General features: G+C 58.9%; 1 protein-coding gene across 19 annotated transcripts in view; it reads left to right on the forward strand.

Moving 5' to 3' along the window:
• MARK2 (microtubule affinity regulating kinase 2) overlaps positions 1-21,194 on the forward strand; it is a 360,709-nt gene that overhangs the window by 89,684 nt on the left and 249,831 nt on the right. For 5 of the 19 annotated variants that reach the window (XM_032804214.2, XM_032804213.2, XM_032804222.2 and 2 more), the window contains 10 exons: positions 544-643; positions 7,027-7,139; positions 7,466-7,598; positions 8,395-8,570; positions 8,811-8,908; positions 10,613-10,771; positions 11,950-12,201; positions 13,745-13,771; positions 16,746-16,790; positions 17,112-18,846. In XM_032804214.2, the coding sequence (XP_032660105.1) occupies positions 544-643; positions 7,027-7,139; positions 7,466-7,598; positions 8,395-8,570; positions 8,811-8,908; positions 10,613-10,771; positions 11,950-12,201; positions 13,745-13,771; positions 16,746-16,790; positions 17,112-17,463 (1,455 nt within the window). In that variant the 3' untranslated portion in view covers positions 17,464-18,846. Of the gene's footprint in view, positions 1-543; positions 644-7,026; positions 7,140-7,465; positions 7,599-8,394; positions 8,571-8,810; positions 8,909-10,612; positions 10,772-11,949; positions 12,202-13,744; positions 13,838-13,869; positions 14,036-16,745; positions 16,791-17,111; positions 20,250-21,194 lie in introns of those variants that run through there. The other 14 variants (XM_032804216.2, XM_032804223.2, XM_075073348.1 and 11 more) reach the window with 13 other exon arrangements.

Here is a 21,194-nt window from a genome sequence, read left to right on the forward strand (position 1 = left end):
GGCCAAGCCAGCTCAGTGTATCCCTCCCTCCTTAGAGTGACCAAACAGCAAATGTGAAAAATCAGGACAGGAGTTGGGGGGTAATAGGAGCCAAATAAGAAAAAATTGGGACTGTCCCTATATAATCAGGACATCTGGTCACCCTACTCCCTCTCCTTCCCATGGGCCCAGCCAGTTCAATATATCTGCCCACCCTCCCCACTGTGGATCAGACACATGGGCCCTAGCCAGCCTGGCATCCCCCTAGTCCCTGCCACTCTGGGTCAGACCCATGGGCCCATGCAGTCCAGTATCCCTCCCTTCCCCACTCCCTAATCAGACCCATTGGTCTCTCTGGCCTAGGCTCCTCTCTCCAGCAGTCGCCTGTACCTTGATGCTCCTGAGGAAGGCCCAAATCCCTCTCAGTGCTGGGCCCATGGCGTGCCTGAGGCACTTGGGGGGAGGCAGGTTCCTTCAATGGCTGCGCAATGGGGGTCAAGGTGAATGTTGCATCCCTGGGTGTCCTCTGCCCATCCCTCTGCTGACTCCCTCTCTCCAATGCAGCAAATCATGAAAGACCGCTGGATGAATGTGGGGCATGAGGACGACGAGCTGAAGCCCTACATGGAGCCCGTCCCTGACTACAAGGACCCACGGCGGACAGGTATGGCACCGGAGCACCTGGGGGCATGGCAGCTTGGGCCCCCGGGAACTGGCTGTGCAGAGAGCAGACAAGCCAGCAGTGCTGCCTGTGCCTAGGCCTCAATGCTCCCCACCCCTGCCCTGTGTTCCAGGCTCCCCCTCCGCAGTGGGGCGGGGGATAACGGAGGGCTGCAAGGCGCTCTGCTGGAGAGGCAGTGGAGCTCGTGACTAGAGGGACCTGAGAATTGAGATGCCTGTGTTCAGTTCCCAGCTCTGGGAGGGGAGTGGGGGCTGAAAGCTGGGACGCCTGGGTTCAATCCCAGCTCTGGATCCGATTACTGTACCTGTTTGACCCCTGCTCAGTGTTGTCACCTCCCAGTACCTGCTGCTAGGGGGCAGTTGGTACCAGCAGGTGCTATGAGCCTTGTCCTGGGAAGCACTGAGCTACTCAGGCCTGGTCTACACTACGTGTTTAAATCGGTTTAAAGAGCGTTAAATCGATTTAACGCTGTACCCGTCCACACTACAACACCCTTTATATCGATATAAAGGGCTCTTTAAATCGATTTCTGTACTCCCCCCGGACGAGAACCCCGACAGAGGCAAGTAGCGCTAAAATTCAAATATAACTATATTTCGGATTAACGGTTAGTGTGGACGGAAATCGACGTTATTGGCCTCCCAGGCAGTATCCACAGATGCACCACTGACCGCTCTGACACGAATCTGAACTCGGATGCAGCGGCAGGTAAAGCAGGAAAAGCCCCCACGACTTTGAATTACATTTCCTGTTTTGCCCAGCGTGGAGTTCTATTCAGCAACGGGTGGCGATGCAGTTCTCAAATCCAAAAAGAGCTCCAGCAGTGGACCGTACGGGAGATAGTAGATCTGATCGCTGCTATGGGAGCAAATCTGTATGTATCAGAGCTCCGTTACAGAAACACGAAATGCCAAATGCGTTTGAAAAAAAAATCTCCCAGGGATACACAGCGCTGAGTGGACGAGCGTAACGGGAAGCTACGAGACTCAAATGGACGCCATGGATGAGGGTACTGAGGAACGTCAGCTATCCCACAGTCCACAGGCAGTCTCTGAAAAGTAATTGATTCTTGGCTGAGCTCCCAATGTCTTATAGGTTCAAACACAGTGTTCTGGCGTGGTTCAGGAACAGCTCCTGCAGTTTCTCCACCCCCACCACCACCACGACGTGAAAGAAAAGGGAAAGAATATTTATCTTGGCTACTTTCAATGTCACTCTAATGTGTACTGATGCTGCTGGTAGATGCGATGCTGGAGCAGTGGAAAGAGCAGTATCCGCTCCTCTCCCTCTCCCCCTCCTCGGTGGTAGACCGGTGCAATAGACTAGTAACCGTCCTCATGAATATCTAACATGTTGCATCGAGGCACATTGCTGGTTACTCCAGATAGATAAGACGAACGGCTAATAACCAGCTTCATCATAGCAACTGGGGGCTTTAGCCCTCCCTTCCTGTGGAAGAAAAGATTTCTGTACTGCGGACTGTCATAGCAGCATCATGCTGGGCTTCGTCTCCCCACATCCGCTTAATGTCCTGCCTGACTATCATCGCACGGGAGGCTGCGCTCCCCCTCTTTATCTCACTAATCACTCAGTGTCTTACTCCCTGCTTCTTTATACTTCATGACAACAAGAATGGGCAGGACAACTGCCACGTGATAATCTCCAGCACGGTTGGGGAGGAGGAGCAACGGGTGGGTTGTTGCAGGCACCCCTGTGAATACTGAACGAGCAGCTGTGCTTTGATACACTGGTCCTCTAAACACTTGCCCTTATTTAGGCAGACTGACTCTATTTTTTAAAACATAAGGGGATTGACTCAAGTCCCAAGTAAGTCAATTCCAAATTTTGCTTTTGCGTTGCGCCCCACAGCCGATTCAGCCAGGGGATCATGGGATAGCAGCGGACAGTACAGGGAGGAGGATAACCGTCATCTTCATTCGCCAGTTTTCTCCGGCAGTAGACCGGTATAGACTACGACGGTTAACTATCTCTGCTATCATTGCAAAGCAAGTGAATGCTGCTGTGTGTAGCTGGGGTATCGCCTCTCGTGTCCGCGGCATCCAGTACACATTACAGGTGCCGGAAAAAAAAAAAAGTTGAACGGGCTGCATGGTTGCTGTGCTATGGCGTCATCCAGGCAATCCAGGGAAAAACGGCGCGAAAGGATTGTCAGCTGATTTTTTTCCAGGAAGGAATGACTGACGACAATTTACCAGAACCCCCGCGAACTAACGCATTCAACCCAGATTCCAAGGGGCGGGAGACTGCGGAACAATGGGATAGCTCGGAAGAGTAGCCCACAAGCAAAGCATCAGAACATCACGTTTAGCCTGGACCAGGACCCACAATGACAATTACTGTTGCTGCTGTGGCCGCATGGAAATTCGAATTTACAATTATCAGTTTTATAAACCGATTTTAGCCTAATTCATAATCTCGTAGTGTAGACGTGGCCTCAAGTCCCAGCTGGGAGCTACGAACAAGCCAGGCCGAAACACCTGGCTGTCCTCCCCAGGCTGCCCATCAACGAGGGCACGGCCTCCCAGATGGGGCACCTTAGTGGGGATCGTACACCATCAGTTCACCGTGCTGTGCACAGTTGGACTGGGTTGTGGGCTACACTCGGCACCAGGGCTCCCCTCCGCTCTTGTCAGCAGGCGGGTGCCCCTTTGTCCAACCTGTCTGCCCGCAGGCATGTGGCTGTGCCTGGCGACTCCTCCCGCGGCATGTTTTTCTCACAGAGCTGATGAGGCTCCATGGGGTACACGCCGGAGAGGAGATCCAGGAAGTCGCTGAAGGGAGAAGTTAAACGAGGCATGGCCACTTAACCTGCTGCTGGGATACAAGAAACTCAGAGGTGGGTGCTATCGGGGAGGTGAGAGCCTCCAGTAGCGTACACACAGCTCGTCAGCTGCTCCCCTGCCTTCCAGCCCTGGGCTCTCCTTCCCTCCTCCCACAGGCCCTGGACTCTGGTTAGGGGCTGTTTTTAACCATGCCTGTGATCCACAATGATTTTTCTGGGCAGCAATCTGAGCCCCTGGAGCTGGCCATCCAGTGGGTGGCAGCTGTTGCCAAGCAGGCTGTTAGGCAGTGAAAGCTGTGCAGTACTATGCCCTGCCCGCCTCTCTGCGGTTCCCTGAGAATCTGGAACCCCGGCCTGTCGCCGTTATTCAGCTGGACAATGACAACATCACCTGAAGCGAGGCTGCGGCCGAGCTGGCCAACAGTAACGCCCCCCTCCCCCTCGCACCAAGGTACACGCAGCGTCTCGGCCAACCCCAAGCAGCGGCGCTTCAGCGACCAGGTAAGTGCCCCCAGGCAGCGCCCCACTGGCTTACCCTGGAGCTCTCAGAGTCAAGGCAAACAGCAAAGCTCGTGCTAGCATCTGGAGATGTATCTCTATTGAGGCATGGGTCTAATGGTTGACGCGGATAGGGTTGGAGTCTCTGTTCTATCCTGAGCTCGGCTGTGACTCGCATGTGACAGGGCGGTCCTTTTGATGGTGAACAGGGGCGGGCTGATGCTGGAAGCTCTGCTAGTGGAAAGGCTTAGAGAAAGGGGGCCCTGCTCTTGCCAGGGGCTGGCAATGGTTTTCCTTTGGATTGCACTCTCCTCAGGTCATGCAGTCTCTGTCCTGCCTCCTCCTCGGCCTATCCCGGGCCATGTCGCACGCCTCCTGTTTCAGCAAGCAGGGCTGCCCTCGAGGCCTGGAATCCCATTCAGCAAGCAGGAAACACAACTACTCTAGTCCCTGGCATGGAGGTGTCCAGGAACAGCCAGCCTGGACTGTGGTGATGGGGAGAAGCCGAGCCAAGTGGCGTTGGTAGCAGTGGGTGGGGGATGGTTTCCCAGCGGGTATGGTGCTGGGTGGGGTACTGAAGCAGAGGCTTTGAGGCCCCTGGCTGTGGTGTGGGCGGGGATAGGGACCAGTTACGTGGGGATGGTTCCGGCCAGCACTGGGTGGTGGGGGACATGGGGGATTATTCCCCCCTGGCTGGCCAGACAGAGCAGCAGGGGTGGGGGTCCTTCTGGGCACTGCCCATGTCAGCCCGCAGACTGTTGCATGTCATTGTAGTTCCTGCCATCCCACCTCCACTTCATACTCCAAGAAGACCAGAGCAACAATCGGGAACACCCCCGAGGAGAGCGTGGGTGGCGCAAGGCCACAGCCTGTCAAAGTGCCGCCAGCCCCGCTGACTGGGCTCGAGAGAAGAAGAGGCACGCCCACCCTCCACGGTCAGGACTCTCCATCGTGTCCTGGCTCTGGGAAGGGAGGGCCTGTGGGTGGGGGAAGCTGGACTCAGAGTTATTCCTGCTCTGTTGAGACTTGCTCTGTGAAGTGAGTGAGTTACTTCATCTCTGTGCTTCAGTCTTCCCCTGTTGCAGATGGGCCTGGGATGATTTGGCACAGAGTGTCAGATGCCCCATTCACTCCATGTCTCCCCCCCACACGCCCACGAACAGTGTCCTCTCCACAGCACCAACCGGAGCCGGAAGTTTCCCCCATGTGGAGCGGACCGGTTAGGGCCAGAACTCCATCCAGAATGCAGTAAGGACATGGTAGGGATTCCCTGGTCGATTTGTCCGGTAGGAGGCTGATGGGGGCATCCCACCATCGGCAAAGTATCACTAGTTCCCCTGCAACTAACCCCACCCGTTGTCCCTCCTCCCCAACGCGTGGCGTGGAGTACTGGCAGTTGTCCTGCCCATTTTGTTTTCATGAAGTATAAAGAATGCAGGGAGTTAAGAAACACTGAGTGAGTGTAGTGAGATAAAGAGGGGAGGCAGCCTCCCGTTGCGATGATAGTCCAGGCAGGACATTAAGCTGGCATGTGGGGAGAGAAGCCCAGCATGATGCTTGCTATGACAGTCCGGCAGTACAGAATCTTTTCTTTACACAGGAAGGGAGGGCTGAAAGCCCCCATGTTGCTATGATGAAGCTGGTTATTAGCCGTTCTGTCTTAATCTACTGGAGTAACCAGCATGTTGCCTCGATGCAACATGTTAGATATCATGAGGACGGTACTAGTCCTATTGCACCGGTCTACCACCTGAGGAGGGGGGAGAGGGAGGACGGAGCGGAATACTGCTCTTTCCCACTGCTCCAGCATCGATCTTACCAGCAGCATTCTAGTACACATTAGCAGGTGACATTGAAAGTAGCCAAGATAAATATTTCTTTCCCTTTTCTTTCACGTCGTGGTGGTTGGTGGGGGTGGAGAAACTGCAGGAGCTGTTCCTGAACCACGCCAGACACTGTGTTTGAACTATAGACATTGGGAGCTCAGCCAAGAATGCAATTACTTTTCAGAGACTGCTGTGGACTGTGGGATAGCTGAGTTCCTCAGTACCCCCTCCATCATGAGCGTCCATTTGGATCTCTAGCTTCCCGTTACGCTCGTCCACTCAGCGCTGTGTATCCCTGGGAGATTTTTTTTTCAAACGCTTTGGCATTTTCGTGTTTCTGTAACGGACTTCTGATACAACCAGATTTGTCTCCCCATACAGCAGATCAGATCTAGTATCTCCCGTACGGTCCATGCTGGAGCTCTTTTTGGATTTGAGACTGCATCGCCACCCGTCTGGTGATCAGATACTCACACGCTGGGCAAAAACAGGAAATGTAATTCAAAAGTCGTGGGGGCTTTTCCTTTTACTGCCGCTGCATCCGAGTTCAGATTTCTGTCCAGAGCGGTCAAGTGGGTGCACTGTGGATACTGCACTGGGAGGCCAATTAACGTCGATTTCCGTCCACACTTAACCGTTAATCCGGAAATATAATGGTTAAATATTTGAATTTTAGCCGCTACCTCCTCTCGTCTGGGGTGGAGTACTGCGACAATAACGATTCAACCCAGAATTCCAAGGGGCAGGGGAGACTGCGGGAACTATGGGATAGCTACGGAAGAGCTACCCACAATGCAAAGCTTCAGAAATCGACGTTAGCCTCGGACCATGGACACACAATGCCGAATTACTGTGCCTAGTGTGGCCGCATGAAATCGAATTTACAATATCAGTTTTATAAAACCGATTTTAGCTAATTCGATATTATCTCGTAGTGTAGACGTGGCCTCAGTCCCAGCTGGGAGCTAGAACAAGCCAGGCCGAACACCTGGGCCTGTTCCCTCCCCAGCTGCCCATCACCGAGGCACGCCTCCCAGATGGGGCACCTTAGTGGGGATCTACACCATCAGTCACCCGGTGCTGTGCACAGTTGGACTGGGGTTGTGGGCTACCTCGGCACCAGGGCTCCCCTCTCCCTCTGTGCTCAGCAGCGGGTGCCCCCTTTGTCCAACCTGTGCCACGCAGGATGTGGGGCTGTGCCTGGGGGACTCCTCACCGCGGCATGTTTTTCTTCACAGAGCTGATGATCTCCATGGGGTACACGCGGGAGGAGATCCAGGAGTCGCTGATAGGGCAGAAGTATAACGAGGTCATGGCCACTTACCTGCTGCTGGGATACAAGAACTCAGAGGTGGGTGCTATGGGGAGGTGGGCTCCAGTAGCGATCACACAGCTCTGTCAGCTGCTCCCCTGCCTTCCCAGCCCTGGGCTCTCTCCTTCCCTCCTCCCCACAGCCCTGGACTCTGGTAGGGGCTGTTTTCTAACATCCTTGTGATTCCACAATGATCTTTCTGGGCAGCAATCTGAGCCCCTGGAGCTGGCCATCCCAGTGGTGGCAGCCTGTTGCCAAGGCAGGCTTTTGGCAGTGAAAGCTGGTGCAGTACCCTATGCCCTGCCCAGCTCTCTGCGGTTCCCTGGAGCAATCTGGAAACCCCGGCCTGTCTCCCGTTCTTCCAGCTGGACAATGACAACATCACGCTGAAGCCGAGGCCTGCGGCCGAGCTGGCCAACAGTAACGCCCCCTCCCCCTCGCACAAGGTACAACGCAGCGTCTCGGCCAACCCCAAGCAGCGGCGCTTCAGCGACCAGGGTAAGTGCCCCCCCCAGGCAGCGCCCCACTGGCTACCCTGGAGCTTCTCAGAGTCAAGGCAAACAGCAAAGCTGATGGCTAGTCTGGCGATTATCTCTATGGGATGGGTCTAATGGTTACAGCGGGGAAGGGTTGGAGTCTCCTGGGTTCTATCCTGAGCTCGGCTGTGGACTAGCAATGTGACCCAGGGCGGTCCTTTTGATGGTGAACAGTGCGGCTGATGCTGTGAGCTCTGCTAGTGGGAAAGGCTAGAGAAAGGGGGCCCTGCTCTTGCCATGGCTGGCAATGGTTTTCCCCTTTGGAGTGCCACTCTCCTCAGGTCTGCAGTCTCTGTCCCTCGCCTCCTCCCTCAGGCCATGATCCCAGGGCCATGTGACAGCACAGCCTCCTTTCAGCAGCAGGGGCTGCCCCTCGAGGCCTGGAATCCATCAGCAAGCAGGAACACAAGCTACTCTAGTCTCCTGGCATGGAGGTGTCCAGGACAGCCAGCCTGGCACCTGTGGTGATGGGGGAGAGCCAGAGCCAAGTGGGGTTGGTAGCAGTGGTGGGGGATGGTTCCCAGCCGGGTAGTGGTGCTGGGTGGGGGGTACTGAAGCAGAGCTTGAGGCCCCTGGCTGGGTGGTAGTGGCAGGGGGATAGGGGGACAGTACTGAGTTGGGATGGTTCCTGGCCAGCCTGGGTGGTGGTGGGGACATGGGGGATTATCCCCCCTGGCTGGCCAGACAGCAGCAGCAGGGGGTGGGGTCCTTCTGGCACTGCCCATGCTCAGCCCGCAGGACTGTTGCTGTCATTGTAGTTCCTGCCATCCCCACCTCCACTTCATACTCCAAGAAGACCCAGAGCAACAATGCGGAGAACAAGCGCCCCGAGGAGGAGCGTGAGGCTGGGCGCAAGGCCAGCAGCACTGTCAAAGTGCCCGCCAGCCCGCTGACTGGGCTCGAGAGGAAGAAGAGCACGCCCACCCCATCCACGGTCAGGACTCCTCCATCGTGTTCCTGGCTCTGGGAAGGGAGGGGGGCCTAGTGGGTGGGGGGAGCTGGGACTCCAGATTCTATTCCTGGCTCTGTTGAAGACTTGCTCTGTGAAGTTGAGTGAGTCACTTCACCTCTGTGCCTCAGTTTCCCCCTGTGCAGGATGGGCCTGGGATGAGTTGAGGCACAGCAGGTGTCAGATGCCCCCATTCACTCCATGTCTCCCCCCCACACCCCACAGAACAGTGTCCTCTCCACCAGCACCAACCGGAGCCGGAATTCCCCCATGCTGGAGCGGACCGGCTTGGGCCAGAACTCCATCCAGAATGGCAAGGACAGGTAGGGATCCCTGGTCAGTCCCGGGTAGGAGGCTAGATGGGGGCATCCCATCCCTGGGAGCCTTGGAGTGCCACGCTGGGAGTCTGCCAGGGCGTCTGTCTCCCATCTGTCCCACGCTGGGGCCTGGGGGCTCGGCAACACCATGATCTTCTCTGCGCGGTGCCTCACTTCAGGGAGCGCACTGCATCCCAGGGCTGAGGAGGAGTGGAGAGGGGCTTCCTGCCTGGGCAGCAGGGGCCCTGGCACAGCAACACGGAAGCTGGCAGCTCTCCCAGTGCCCAAGGGAGCTGACTTGCTGGTCTCTGGGGACTGCTGCTCATTCTGCCACCCTTGCAGATGTAGCAAGTGTGGGAGGGGCATTAGGCAAGGGGGTCCATGCCAGGCCCCCATCCCAGGGTTTGGCTCACACCGTGTTGCCCTCTGCGCATTCAGCTGGGAAACTCCTAGGCCAGTGTCCTACCCACTCCCACAGCCTCTGGGGTCTGCGTGTGCATCTCCACATGCCCCTCTCCCCTCCCCGCGCCTGCTGAGTGGGCTCTGTGTATCCCACTGTTCCCCACCCCTCCAGTGCTAGGTGACTGGGCTCTGCATCCTGCTGTCCCCCTCCTCCAGTGTCTGGGGACTGGGCTCTGTGCATCCTGCTGTCCCCCTCCTCCAGTGCCTGGGGATTGGGCTCTGTTTCCCCCGGCAGTGCCAGGTGACTGGGTTCTGTGCATCCCACTGTCCCTCTTCCCCCCCCCCCCCCATGCCTTGGGGACTGGGTGCCTGACTGCTTCTAGACCCCGCTAGCTCAGACTGAAGAGCAGCAAAAGGTTCCCCATTTGGAGCATGACACCCCCATTCCTTCCCGTTGCTGCTGCTCCATCTCCGCTCCCATTCATTGTGCACCCAGCATCCCCCACTGCTGCAGGGCCCCAACTGGGGGAGAGGCTCCGTGCCCATCTGTACCCCACTGCCCATCTCCTTTTATTTTACCCCTCACCTTCATCAGCACCCGCCCCTTGCCCATTCTGCGTCTGAGTGTGTGTCCCTCCCCCCACCCCCCATATACACATATACTGGGCTGTATATTGTATATTCTGCTCCCTGATCTGTCTTTGCCAACATGGGGCTGTATCTCTAGGGCAGCACAGGAGGGCTGGGTATTTCTGTTCCTGAGTGGGCTTAGGTCTTCCTGAAAAGTTTGTAAGATTATAAATTGGGGTGACCCACCCCCAAATCTCTGTAGGGAATGTGGCAAGGAGGCCATAGCAGGGCTAGGGGACTGAGCTATTGTGGCCTTTCTTTTCTAGAGGGCATTGGCTCCAATCCAGCCACAGGGCAGGGGACTGGATGGTTCAGGGTGGTGGGGAATGGGATCTGGTGCCTTTCCCCTCTAGCGGGCACTGTCTCCACTCAGGAGCTGCCAGCTGGCTCATGGGCTGGGGCATTCCTTTTGGGGTGCACAGGGCAGGAGTTGTTCCCGGATCCTGAGGCCAGCTAAGCTTGGCTCTCGGGCTGGTAGCTAGTGGGCCAAATGCAGCTGATGCTGCTTGGCCCCATGTCTGTGCCAGAGAACAATGCCTCAGGTCCCAGCACTGTGGAGGAGGGTGTGTGGGAGAGCCTTATAGACCCTGAGAGCAGGTGTAGCTCTGGATATAGCCTCATGTTCCCTCCCCTCCCCTCCCTTTAAATCTGTGCTTCTTCCCTGCTTTTGTTTCCTAGTTTAACCACTCCGGGGTCCAGGGCTTCCACGGCTTCCGCTTCTGCCGCCGTGGGCTCCACGCGCCCACGCCAGCACCAGAAATCCATGTCTGCCTCCGTACACCCCAACAAGCCCACGCTGCCCCCCACTGAAAATAACTGTGAGGCCCAAAGACCCAGGCAAGTAGGCAGGCAGGGTGCCCCCTAGTGTCCGCTCCTCGCCCACTTCTTGCGCACCCCTCCCTGGGCCACCGGGCCTGCAAGTGAGTGAGCAAGAGGATGCTGGGCCATGGGGCCCAGCAGATGTGGCTCACCCATCTTTGTCCATGGTGGGTGACACCCAGGTGATCCCTGTAGCCAGCGCTGCCCAGGGACCTCCTAGCCACTCGGGGCGGGGGATGGCTAATCCCATGGTCCCCTAAGGCTAGAACTGATGGAAGCCTGTGCAGGGCTGGAGTCTCAGCCCTTCCCTCCATATAGCCCCTACTAGCCACTCCCTAGGGTCCCCCCCATTAGTTCTCTGCACCCCAGCTGATCTGTGGGCTCCAGCCACAAGGGGAGCCTTAAGGGTCAGCTGCTGGAGATAACCATCTGCTGCACATCTAGCTGGCAGGGGACAGTCCCCACTGAGGCCTTGGGACAACTGGCCTCTGTGGCACCTCCACTCCTGCATGCGAGAGTGCCCTATCTCCCCTCTCCTCCAAGGCACTAAGGAGCCGCGCTGCGCAGGGAGGGGCCAGTGTGGGGGGCAGGATCTTGACTGACATGGCTTTTGTAGCTGCCTGTGTCTGCTACACTTACTATTGATACTAATCGTATGTCAACACAGCACTTAAACACCTGCGTCTGGCCTGTGTCATCTGACTCAGGCTGCAGGGCTGTAAAACAGCAGCATAGACGTCCAGGCTCAGGTTCCAAGGCCCTGCGAGCCTGAGTCAGCTAACACAGGCCAGTCACAGGTGTTTAAGTGCTGTGTAGACTGGCTGAGGGATTGGCTGGCTTGGGGGCCAGGGAATGGGATATGGGGTCATTCCCCTCCCATGGGAACCAGGTCTGATCTGGCCCAGGGTGCGGGGACCTGGCTTGCTTAGGGGCATGGGGAGTGGGGTATAGGTCCACTCCTCTCCAGGAGGCACCAGCTCTGATCTGGCCCCAGGTTACCCCACTAGCAGTCTCTTGGATCCGTCTGGTCCCCAGACGAGGAGGTGCCCAGTCTCTGGTTGGCACCAGATGGCACCTGTGTCAGGAAGTGAGTGGATGCTGGCGATCAATGCCCCCTGCAGACTGGAAGCCCGGGGAGGGGGGGTGGACATGTCTCCCCGCACTGCCCCCTGACTGGATCTCTGCCCCCACCACAGCACTGCCCCCCAGAGGGTCCCAGGGGCTTCACCCTCTGCCCACAACATCAGCAGTGCCATCCCAGAACGCACCAACTTCCCGCGGGGCATCTCCAGCCGCAGTACCTTCCACGCCGGGCAACTCCGGCAGGTCCGGGACCAGCAGAACCTTCCCTACAACGTACCACCTGCCTCACCCTCTGGGAACAGCCAGGGACGCCGGGGTGCCTCTGGCAGCATCTTCAGCAAGTTCACCTCCAAGTTTGTGCGCAGGTGAGAGCAAGGGAGTGGGGCCTGTGTCTCTGTGCCATGCAGGGGGGAGAGGGAGGTGTTTTGCTGCTCTTGGCTCACCTGCTCCTAGAATACCTGCATCCCCAGGCCAGGGAGAGGCACAGAGCATCCTGGGCTGGCAGGCAGCAGGGAGCCCCCTGCGCAGCCCTGGCAAGGGCACTTGAGAGCAAGCTGTGTATTGTGCTGTGCCAGGCACTGGGCTTGGCACCCCTGGGCTCCCTACTGGCTCATCGCTCCTCTGCGCTGTCGTCTGCTGCTCTCTGTGCTGTGCAGCTCTGATCTGGCTTAGGCTGCCCTCTGCATCTGTGTAAAGTCCTGTATCGCAAAACCACCATGTGCCCATGGCAGGGGGCTCCAGGGTGGAGGGGCACTGCAGAGCTGTTAAGGGGGGCGGGGCTGGGATAGTGGGGGTTGCTGGTTGGGGTTGAGGGGCACTTGCAGAGCCGTGGGGGGAGCCCCAGGATGGGACAGCAGGGGCTGTGGATCAGGTTTGAGGGGCACCAGCAGAACTGGAGTGTAAGGCAAAAAGCAGGGGGTACAGACGTGGGAAAGGAGCCTTTTCTGGCAGTGGGCACAAAGTGGGGGCATGTTGCCAGGACAAGGGGGCACTTTGAATAGATGCCAAGTGAAGGGAAGAAATGTCTCTCTAGGGCCAGCAGCTGGGTGAGCTGCCCCTGAGCACAGGACCATGCTGGAGGTTGGGCTGAGGTGGCCCAAGGCCTGTTAGTGCACGGGAGTGTCTTCTAACCCCTGCCCCAGGGCTGCCAGGCTCTTCAGAACTCACAGGGCAGCTGGGCCCCCAGGGGTCACTGGAGACCACAAAGACTGGGGCTTGTGAAATGCCTGTAGTTGGTACATTCTAGTGGGTTAGAGCATGGGGGAGGGGACTGGGAGCCAGGACTCTGGGGTTCTGTTCCCAGCTCGGAGAGGGGAAGGGGTGGTGTCTTCGGTGACTCCCTGCTGTGTCTGAGTGGCAGATTCCCCCCAGTAAAATTGGGCTGATTTCTGGGAGGAGTTTGGTCAAGTGCTCTGAGCTTCACAGCTGAGCAGGCCTGTCCTCAGGCCCAGCCTCTGCCCTGATCCCTTCTGCTGTTGCTCACTGGGGTGAGAGTTGGCTGCTTCCAGGAACCTGGGAGAGCAGCAATGGGTCCCCAGAAGCCAACATTTCCCTTCATGGTGGCAGCTCCCCCTTCCTTCTGCTTAGGCACTAACCCCCACTCCATCCAGCACAAGCTGCTTGCTTCTGTTCCCTGCTCTGGGAGGGAAGTGGGGTCCAGTGGGTTGTGGGGGTGGGGCTGGGGGTCAGGACTCCTGGATTCTACTCCCAGCTCTGGGGGGAGTAGGGCCTAGTGGTTAGGTGTGGCTGAAAGTCTTTTGTGCCGTGGGTGGGTGTGCCGGGGCAGTGCTGCCCTGCCCCGTGGTGCGGCACCATCTCATCCCCATGGCTCTCCTTTCCCCATGAGCCAGGGTCTTGCAGTAATGCACCCAACATTCTCCCTTCTCTTCTCTGTTTGTGTTTTTGTAGAAATGTGTCTTTCAGGTTTGCCAGAAGGTAGGCGTCTCTCTGGATTTGTCCTGTCCATCCCGTACTAACCCTGTCCCACCCTGTCTGCTGGGGGTCTGGGCTGGCGGCCTGACAGCAGCTTAAAGGGACAGTGGGCGGGTCGAGACAGCAGCTTAAAGGGACAATGGGCTTATTGGCTCCCCGGCTGGCATCACTCTCTCTTGCCTAGTGAGCTGGCTAGAATCCCCTGCCCTGAGGGCAGCCTGCTCAGGAGGGGTCACCACTGTGGGCATGCACCCCTACTCCTGGCTCTGAGTCTTCCAATTCTCCCTGCATCCATGGGGCTGGGGAAAGAGTCCCTGCCATCTCAGTCATACCCTAGCACCAGTGGCAGGGTGGCATGGCATGGGGCCTGATAGGCTGCACTGTCCCTTTAAGGGGGCCCTGCTTCTCCCTGGTGAGCAGTGCTGGGGCTCTGATCTCTAACCGGACCCCCACCCCTCCCCCCCAGACTAACCCTCTCCCCGTGCATGTGGCACTAGGAGCGGGGCTTCGTGAGGTGCTCGCCATGCCTGCTAACCTGCTGGGAATATGCTCTAGGGGAGCTGCCAGGGTCCCCCAGAGCTGCTTCAAGGGGCGCTTGGCTGCTCTTGAAACCGCACCCGCTCCATGCTTCATTCTCAGATCCACAGGGTTGGCAGGGCCCCCCTGCAGCAGCTGGCAAACATGGCCAGGCTCTTCACCAGCCAAGCCACCCACCTATGGCCTGGGCTGTCACTACTCCCTATGAGGAGAGCCTGGTGTGGGACCTCCGCCTTGGCCCCACCAGGGAACGAGCTCCACAAAGACCCTTCCCCCCACCCCCCACAGTGGTCGCTCCCATGAGAAAATAGAAAGGATAGGCCCTATGCCCTGGGGGCAGCATCAGGCCAGTGGGCAGAGCAGAGGGAGCTAGGAGTCAGGACTCCTGGCAGAGCTGTGGGGGCAGGGCTGGAATAGCAGGGAGCTGTGGGTCAGGATTGGGGGGCAGAGCTGGGGCAGTGGGGCGGGGGGGCTGTGGGTTGGGATGGGGGGCAGGCTGGGACAGTGGGCGGGTCGAGATGGCGGGGCCCAGGCAGGGCTGGGGCAGAGCCCTGGACTCTAGTTGCTCTTGGCCCTGAGAGTCTGTGGGGAGGAGGCGGCTGCGCTGTGCTGCATGGCTCCCTGCATGACTGTGCGCCCGTAACCAGCAAAGGGAGCCGGCCAGGCAGCATGGCCTGTGCCAAGCGGATGGGCTTCAGGCTGCTATGCTGTGGGGGAGAGTTGGGATTTGGCCGTGGATTTACTCTGTCTGTCTGTCCCCGCCACTCCTGTCCCCCCTTCTGTGCCATTTCCTCGCTAGCTGTCAGAGCTGGGATCAGGGCTCTGGCTCTGGCTCTGTGTCACAAGCTGGGTGTCATCCTAGGGATCCCTTCCCCCAAGGAGCAGCAGGTCTCCAGCAGGAGATGGCTGAGGCAGGGATTAGGTGACTGCTCTGGCCCTGGCCCTGGCCATGCGGGGACACCCATCCCCTGGGACTTGTGCTGATGTCAGCTGGTCCCTGGGTGCCAGGGACTGGGCTTGGGCTGGGCCATGGTGCCCTGGGTGAGAGTGGGCATGAGGCAGTGTGGGCTGGGGGCCCTCCCCAGGGGAAGGGAGGGTGGGGCAGTGGTGAAACAGAGAGCAGTACTGATGCCCCTAGTGGGACAAGGTGGTTGGTACAAGGCAGGACTGGGGCTGCCTTAGCCAAGCCAGGGCTTGGCACAGACCAAGGCTCTGGGATTCTGCTTCCCGCATGCAGGGTGGAAAGTGGGGAGTTCCCCCACCCCTGCCTGGCTGCTGGCTGGAGTTTGCCCCCTCCCTGCTCCTGGGAGGCTGTGTCCTTGGCCTAGGCGCTGCGCAGAAGGTGGACTCAGAGGACAGTGATCAGCAGCATCATGTGACAGAGGGGGGCACCCCAAAAGGCCATGGAGAAGGAGGTCTCTAGTCAGCTGTCCTCCAAGCACATCTGGGGGGAAAGGAGTAGGGGCAGGGGGGGTCATAATGTCCTGGCTCTGAGCTGGTTCTTCCCATTCATTATTGGGAACAGCAGGTGCCAAACCTGTCCCTGCCCCTAGATCTCCTTCTGAATGGATTCTGGCTCTGGGGGGAGAGGGGCCCTAGTGGGTTAGAGCAGGAGAGGCTGGGAGCCGGGACTCCTGGGTTCTATCCCCAGCTCCAGGAGGAGGGTGGGGGGCTGGGAGCCGGGACTCCTGGGTTCTATCCCCAGCTCCAGGAGGAGGGTAGGGGGCTGGGAGCCAGGACTCCTGAGTTCTATCCTCAGCTCAGGAAGGGGCATCTGGGGGCTGCTGCCAGGACTCCTCCTGGACCTGAGAACAGAGCCCATAACACTGTACCATTCTCAAACTGGCCCGATCCCTGCGGTGCAGGGGCCAGGCGCTGTCGGCGAATGCCGGGTACTCCTGCCATCCTGGCCCAGTCCCTGCCTGGGGGCAGGAGGTGAGCACTGCTGCCAAGTGTTAGCTTGTTCTGGGGCCGCTGAACAATGACCGGCAATAATACATCACCTGCACCAGGCTTACTCCCGGCATGGCCTTAGCTCCCCTCTTCCCTGAGGGGAGAGGAGACAATGGCGTTCGGAGTCCTACCCCATCCGTTTCAGCCTCTCCTGCCTTTGGGGTCCCCCTTGTGCCCCAGTGTTGGGAGCCCTCCCAGTGCAGCAGGGCTCCTAGCAACCCATTCGCCATCGCACCCTTTCCCAGCATGCACTGCTCCCCCTCCACCAAGCATGAGGCTGCTGGAGCAGGGCATGCAGGGAGCTGTCTCATGCCAATGCCCAGGCTGAGGCAGGGAGACTCCCCTCCTGTCCCCCTGCAATTGAGGGGGGGCTGCCCCCGGGGGGTGGGGCTATCAGCATTTTCGCTCCACAGTGGTGGGGTGCGGCCGTCAGCGTTATCGCTCCCCGTCACCCTCCAAACTAAACTCTCCCGCTCTGTTTTTTGAGGAACCCGCATGAGCCAGAGAGCAAAGACCGAGTGGAGACCCTCAGGTGAGAATGGAGCTGCCTCCCTGCTCCCTGGGGCCCCCCAGCCATGGGATCTGGAGTGGGCAACCCGGGGAGGGGGGCACAGCTCAGCCTCGCTTTGCCTGTCTGGTTCTCATTGGGGGGAACCCTGGCTTGGGGCTCCCTCTCTTCTAGGGTCCCCAGCTCTCTGGGGGCCCGTAGCTGGAGTGCACCCTCTGTCTCAGCCCTTGCGCCTGTCTGTCCATCTGTCCTTAATGCCGCCTCTGTCTCCTCCAGCTGTCAGGTTGGGGGCTGGGCAGTCGGGGTGGGATGCCCCGCCACACTGACATTGTCTCCCCCTTGCAGACCTCACATGGTGGGTGGGGACAAGGAGCGGGATGAGAACCGGGATGCCAAGCCTCGCTCGCTGCGCTTCACCTGGAGCATGAAGACAACAAGCTCCATGGAGCCCAATGAGATGATGAAGGAGATCCGCAAGGTGCTGGATGCCAACAGCTGCCAGTGCGAGCTGCAGGAGAAGTACATGCTGCTGTGCATGCACGGGGCGCCCGGCCACGACTCCTTTGTGCAGTGGGAGATGGAGGTGTGCAAGCTGCCGCGGCTGTCACTCAATGGTGTGCGCTTCAAACGGATAACGGGCACCTCCATGGCCTTCAAGAACATTGCCTCCAAGGTGGCCAATGAACTCAAGCTTTAACCAGCCCCCTGCTGCGCTGCACCCCACGTGCCCTGGGCTGGGACGAGGAGATCCTGAGCTGCAGGATCTCCCCACGGCGGTGTGCCAGAGGGCACTGAGACGCAGACCCTCCTCCCTCGAGCGGGGCGCCTGGGAGGGGCATTGGAGATGTTCCTGCCCACCTTGCAAGGACCCACAGCCATGCACCAGGACAGGGGGTGCAGAAACATGCCTCCTCTCCCCCACTGCTGTGCTGAGATGCCCCCTGGCTGTTCACCAGGAGGGGGGGCACAGCTGCCTCCCGTGCAGACATGCACCCCCCCGCAGTGCATGGGGGGGCTGAGAGCCGCACACTCCTCCCCTCGCAGGATTGTAATTAATTGGAGAAATGTTTATTTTTTGATACCCTGGTGGGGGCGGCAGCAGAGACGGTTGGTGGGGGGCGGGCTGGGGGGGGTAGCATACCCCCTGCTGCTGCCAGCATGGGGGCTCCAGCAAATCGTGGTACTGCCCCTCAGATGCCTACCATGCTGGCCGGGAGCTCTTACCAAAAAAATAGGTGGTTCAAAAGCCAGAGAAGTCCAGCCCCCTTTCCCACAATGCCTTTCACCCCTCACCTCTCCCACAATGCCTTTCACCCAGCCCCCCTGGCAGCTTGCTCTTTCCCTAGGGGCAGGTTGCTTGGGGCTGGGCCTGCTGTGCTAGGCACTGAGGGCAGCTCCCACCGGCTGGGGCAGCAGCAGGGAGCTGGGAAAGCCAGACCCCACCTTCCTGCAGGTGCCCCCTATTGGGCATTAATATGGGGGTGGGGTTGTTGGCAGCCTCTCCCCCAGCCAGCTGTAGCACATGGCTTCCAGGCTGAACTCCTACCCTGAGAGGGGATGATCAGGCCCAACCAGACAAGCCTCTCCCCAGCTCTGCTCCTTTGGGTGGGGGGGAGGCAGGAGGAGGAGGAGTGCTGCTGCTGGGCTGTGAGTTCCCCCTCCTCTGGCCTGGAGCACTTAGTTGACGGGCTCCCTCCCCCAGCTGCATCTCATCCCCCTAGGTCTGGCAGTAGCTCCCCCAGCTGGGCCATGTCAGAGACCTGATGGGGGTGGGGGGGAATCGGTGCAGGGACTGGCTGGGATAGGGGTGGCTCTTGGCAGCAGCCTCCTCTCCTCTGCTGCCTATCCCTTGCTTGGATGGAGGGTGCAGATGGATGCATTCCCTTCTCCCCCCCCCCACCCCGTACATCTCACAAGTGGAGGTGGTTCATACTGAATCTCCCCGGTCCCAGGGTGACTTCCCCCAGGACAGTTGTGGGTGTGTCAGGCTGGAGGGGTCTGAGGCCTCTTCCCTGGGGGCTCTGCCCTGAGCTGAGCCCCTGTCTTAGACACAATAAAGAGAATGTGTTTTTAAACTGCACTGCAGCTCTGGTGTTCTTCCCCCCAGCTCTAGGGCTGGCTCACCCCCTGCACCCCCCCCATCCCCAGAGTAGGCTGCCCCTGGCCTGCATTGGGCACAGCTGGACCTCTGGGGGCATTAGAGGGGCTGTTGGGTGTCAGGGAACTCTCAGCGAGGCCCCCAGCTATAGTTCAGCTTCCCCCTCTGTGCCCACCAGCTGTGCCCTCTGCCCCATGGGTCTCCCTGGGACTGGCTGAGTGAAGGTGAGTGGACTCCCTCCCCCTCACTCTGTTCCCTAGCAGCAGTGGGCACCACTGGGGGCCTACCCTGAGCAGTGGAAGGGGTCCAGTGTTCCGGGGTGAGGGAGTCAGGACTCCTGGGTTCTATCTAGCAAGTCCCTCTCCAGTAGGGAACTCATGACATCTTCCCCTAGCCCCTGTGCTTGGCCCTGATCCCTGTCTAGTTCCCTGTGCCAGGGGTGACGAGTTGTAGGAGCCATAGAGCATCCCAGGCAGGGTCACCCATGCTGGGCTGTGGATGAGCCTCTCAGTGGGGAGGGGGCTGGGTTTGGAAATGCCAAATGATGGGGGCGGAGGGGCTGTTACCTGCTGGCCTGGGAACAGGAGCTCCTCCCACTCTCCAGCCATTGGTTCTTGGCTCTGGCTTCCCCTCTGCGGGAGTAGTGGGAGGGGAGGCCTTGCTCGCATGGCTAGGGTCCCGGTTGAGCCCAGAGCTGCTCCCGTTTTCTGGTTAGGCGTTGGGGGCGGTACTGCCGTGGAGTGTGGGGGGCACAGGTACTTGAAGCCAAGAATAGGCAGGGGGAAGGCAGCAGTTGTGTGGTGCGGGGGGGGGAGGGTCTGATATCTCCCTCCAGTCACAGCTGGCCCTGGCACAGCAGGGACCCCTCAGCCAATGTTTCAGGGCCTACACTGGCTCCATTTACCCCCCCCTACCACAGTCGACTACGCATCCTCCTACACTCTCAGAGCGACCCTGCACTGGCTGCACTAACATTCCCCCCCATCACCACCAGGCTTCTCCATCCATCATAGCCACACTTGTGATGCTAAATAATATACTTCCCTGCCCCTGGGGGGCTGTTCCCCCTCGTTCCCCTCCCCCCACCTGTATATATCTGTACTGATACCTCGGTTTTGTGAGTGGTTTTTTTTTTTTTTTTTATTCTGATAAAAAAATGCCTTTTTTTTTTTTTTTTTAAAAAAAAAAAAAACACAAATCTGCTCTGGCCCTGACGCTGCCCCCTGCCGGAGGGGGGTCAGGGAATGGGCTCTATGCTGCCCCCTTCTTGGGGAGAGGCCCTACCACTGCCCCGTCCTGGAGGGCTTTGGCCCCGTTGGGGCCCTGGAGCAGAGCTGCAATTCGATGTAGTTTTCCAGGTTCTAGATTAAAACTTTCCAGAAAGAGCTGCTGCAGCCTCCTGTTTTGTATTCCTCTGCCCCACCCCACCCCACCCACGTCCCTCCTTCAGCTCCTGGTGGCCCTCCCCAGCCCCAAAGGATCTGCACAAGTGGGGCTCTCTGGGCACTACCCCAGAGGCAACTGCAATGCCTATATAAACAGCTCCCCCACCCCACCCCACACTGGGGGGAGGTGGTTTGGTCGGAGCTTGGGCCAGAAGGTGCTGTAGAAAGTTTTTAGGGGGAGTCTTAGCTCCCCTTGTGGCCATTCTCGGTTCATCAGCCCCCCTCTGTGCTTTGCAGCCAGGGGAGAGCCTGGTGTTTGCTCAGCCAAACACATATTGGGTTGGGCCCCAACGCTGCACCTTGTCCAGGCCTCCTTGCAGTCAGCAGAGGTGTAGGAGCCACAGGCTCCCTGGTGCTGCAGCCTCAAACCACTGCAGCTGAGGCCCCCCAGCTGGATGCTCCTAGAGCCACATGCCTCACTCTGGGCTGTGCCCTGTCACTGGCAGGGCCCTGACCCAGGCAAGAGGGGCTGCTTGTACAGGTCCATCCCAGCGCCAGGAATCCAGGGCAACAGATTCCAGCCCAGCAGCTCCAGGGGTGTTGGCCCCTGGACCGTCCCCACCAAAGTGAATGCACCTTTCTCAGCCCCAGCTGCTGATGGGTTTCCATCCTCCCCTTGGCTCCACCTACCTGGCTGCCATAAGGGGCAGCCACTCTACTGCCCCAGCCCAGCAGCAAGATGGCTGAGGCAATAGGTCGAATTGGACCAGCTCTGGGGGTGAGGGGAGCCAGCCAAGCGTTTTGAGCTCCAGACAGGAAGAGCAGAGCTTGTCTCTGCCCCCAGCAGAAGCTGATCCAGTAACAGCTGTTACCTCACCTGCCTTGTCTCTGCTAGTCTGGGCCCCTGCTGCCTCCAGCCGGGAGGGGACAGACCCAGCCCGCCCA

This window comes from Chelonoidis abingdonii, chromosome 17, assembly GCF_003597395.2.
Source record: "Chelonoidis abingdonii isolate Lonesome George chromosome 17, CheloAbing_2.0, whole genome shotgun sequence".
In the NCBI taxonomy this organism is placed as follows: domain Eukaryota; kingdom Metazoa; phylum Chordata; order Testudines; family Testudinidae; genus Chelonoidis; species Chelonoidis abingdonii.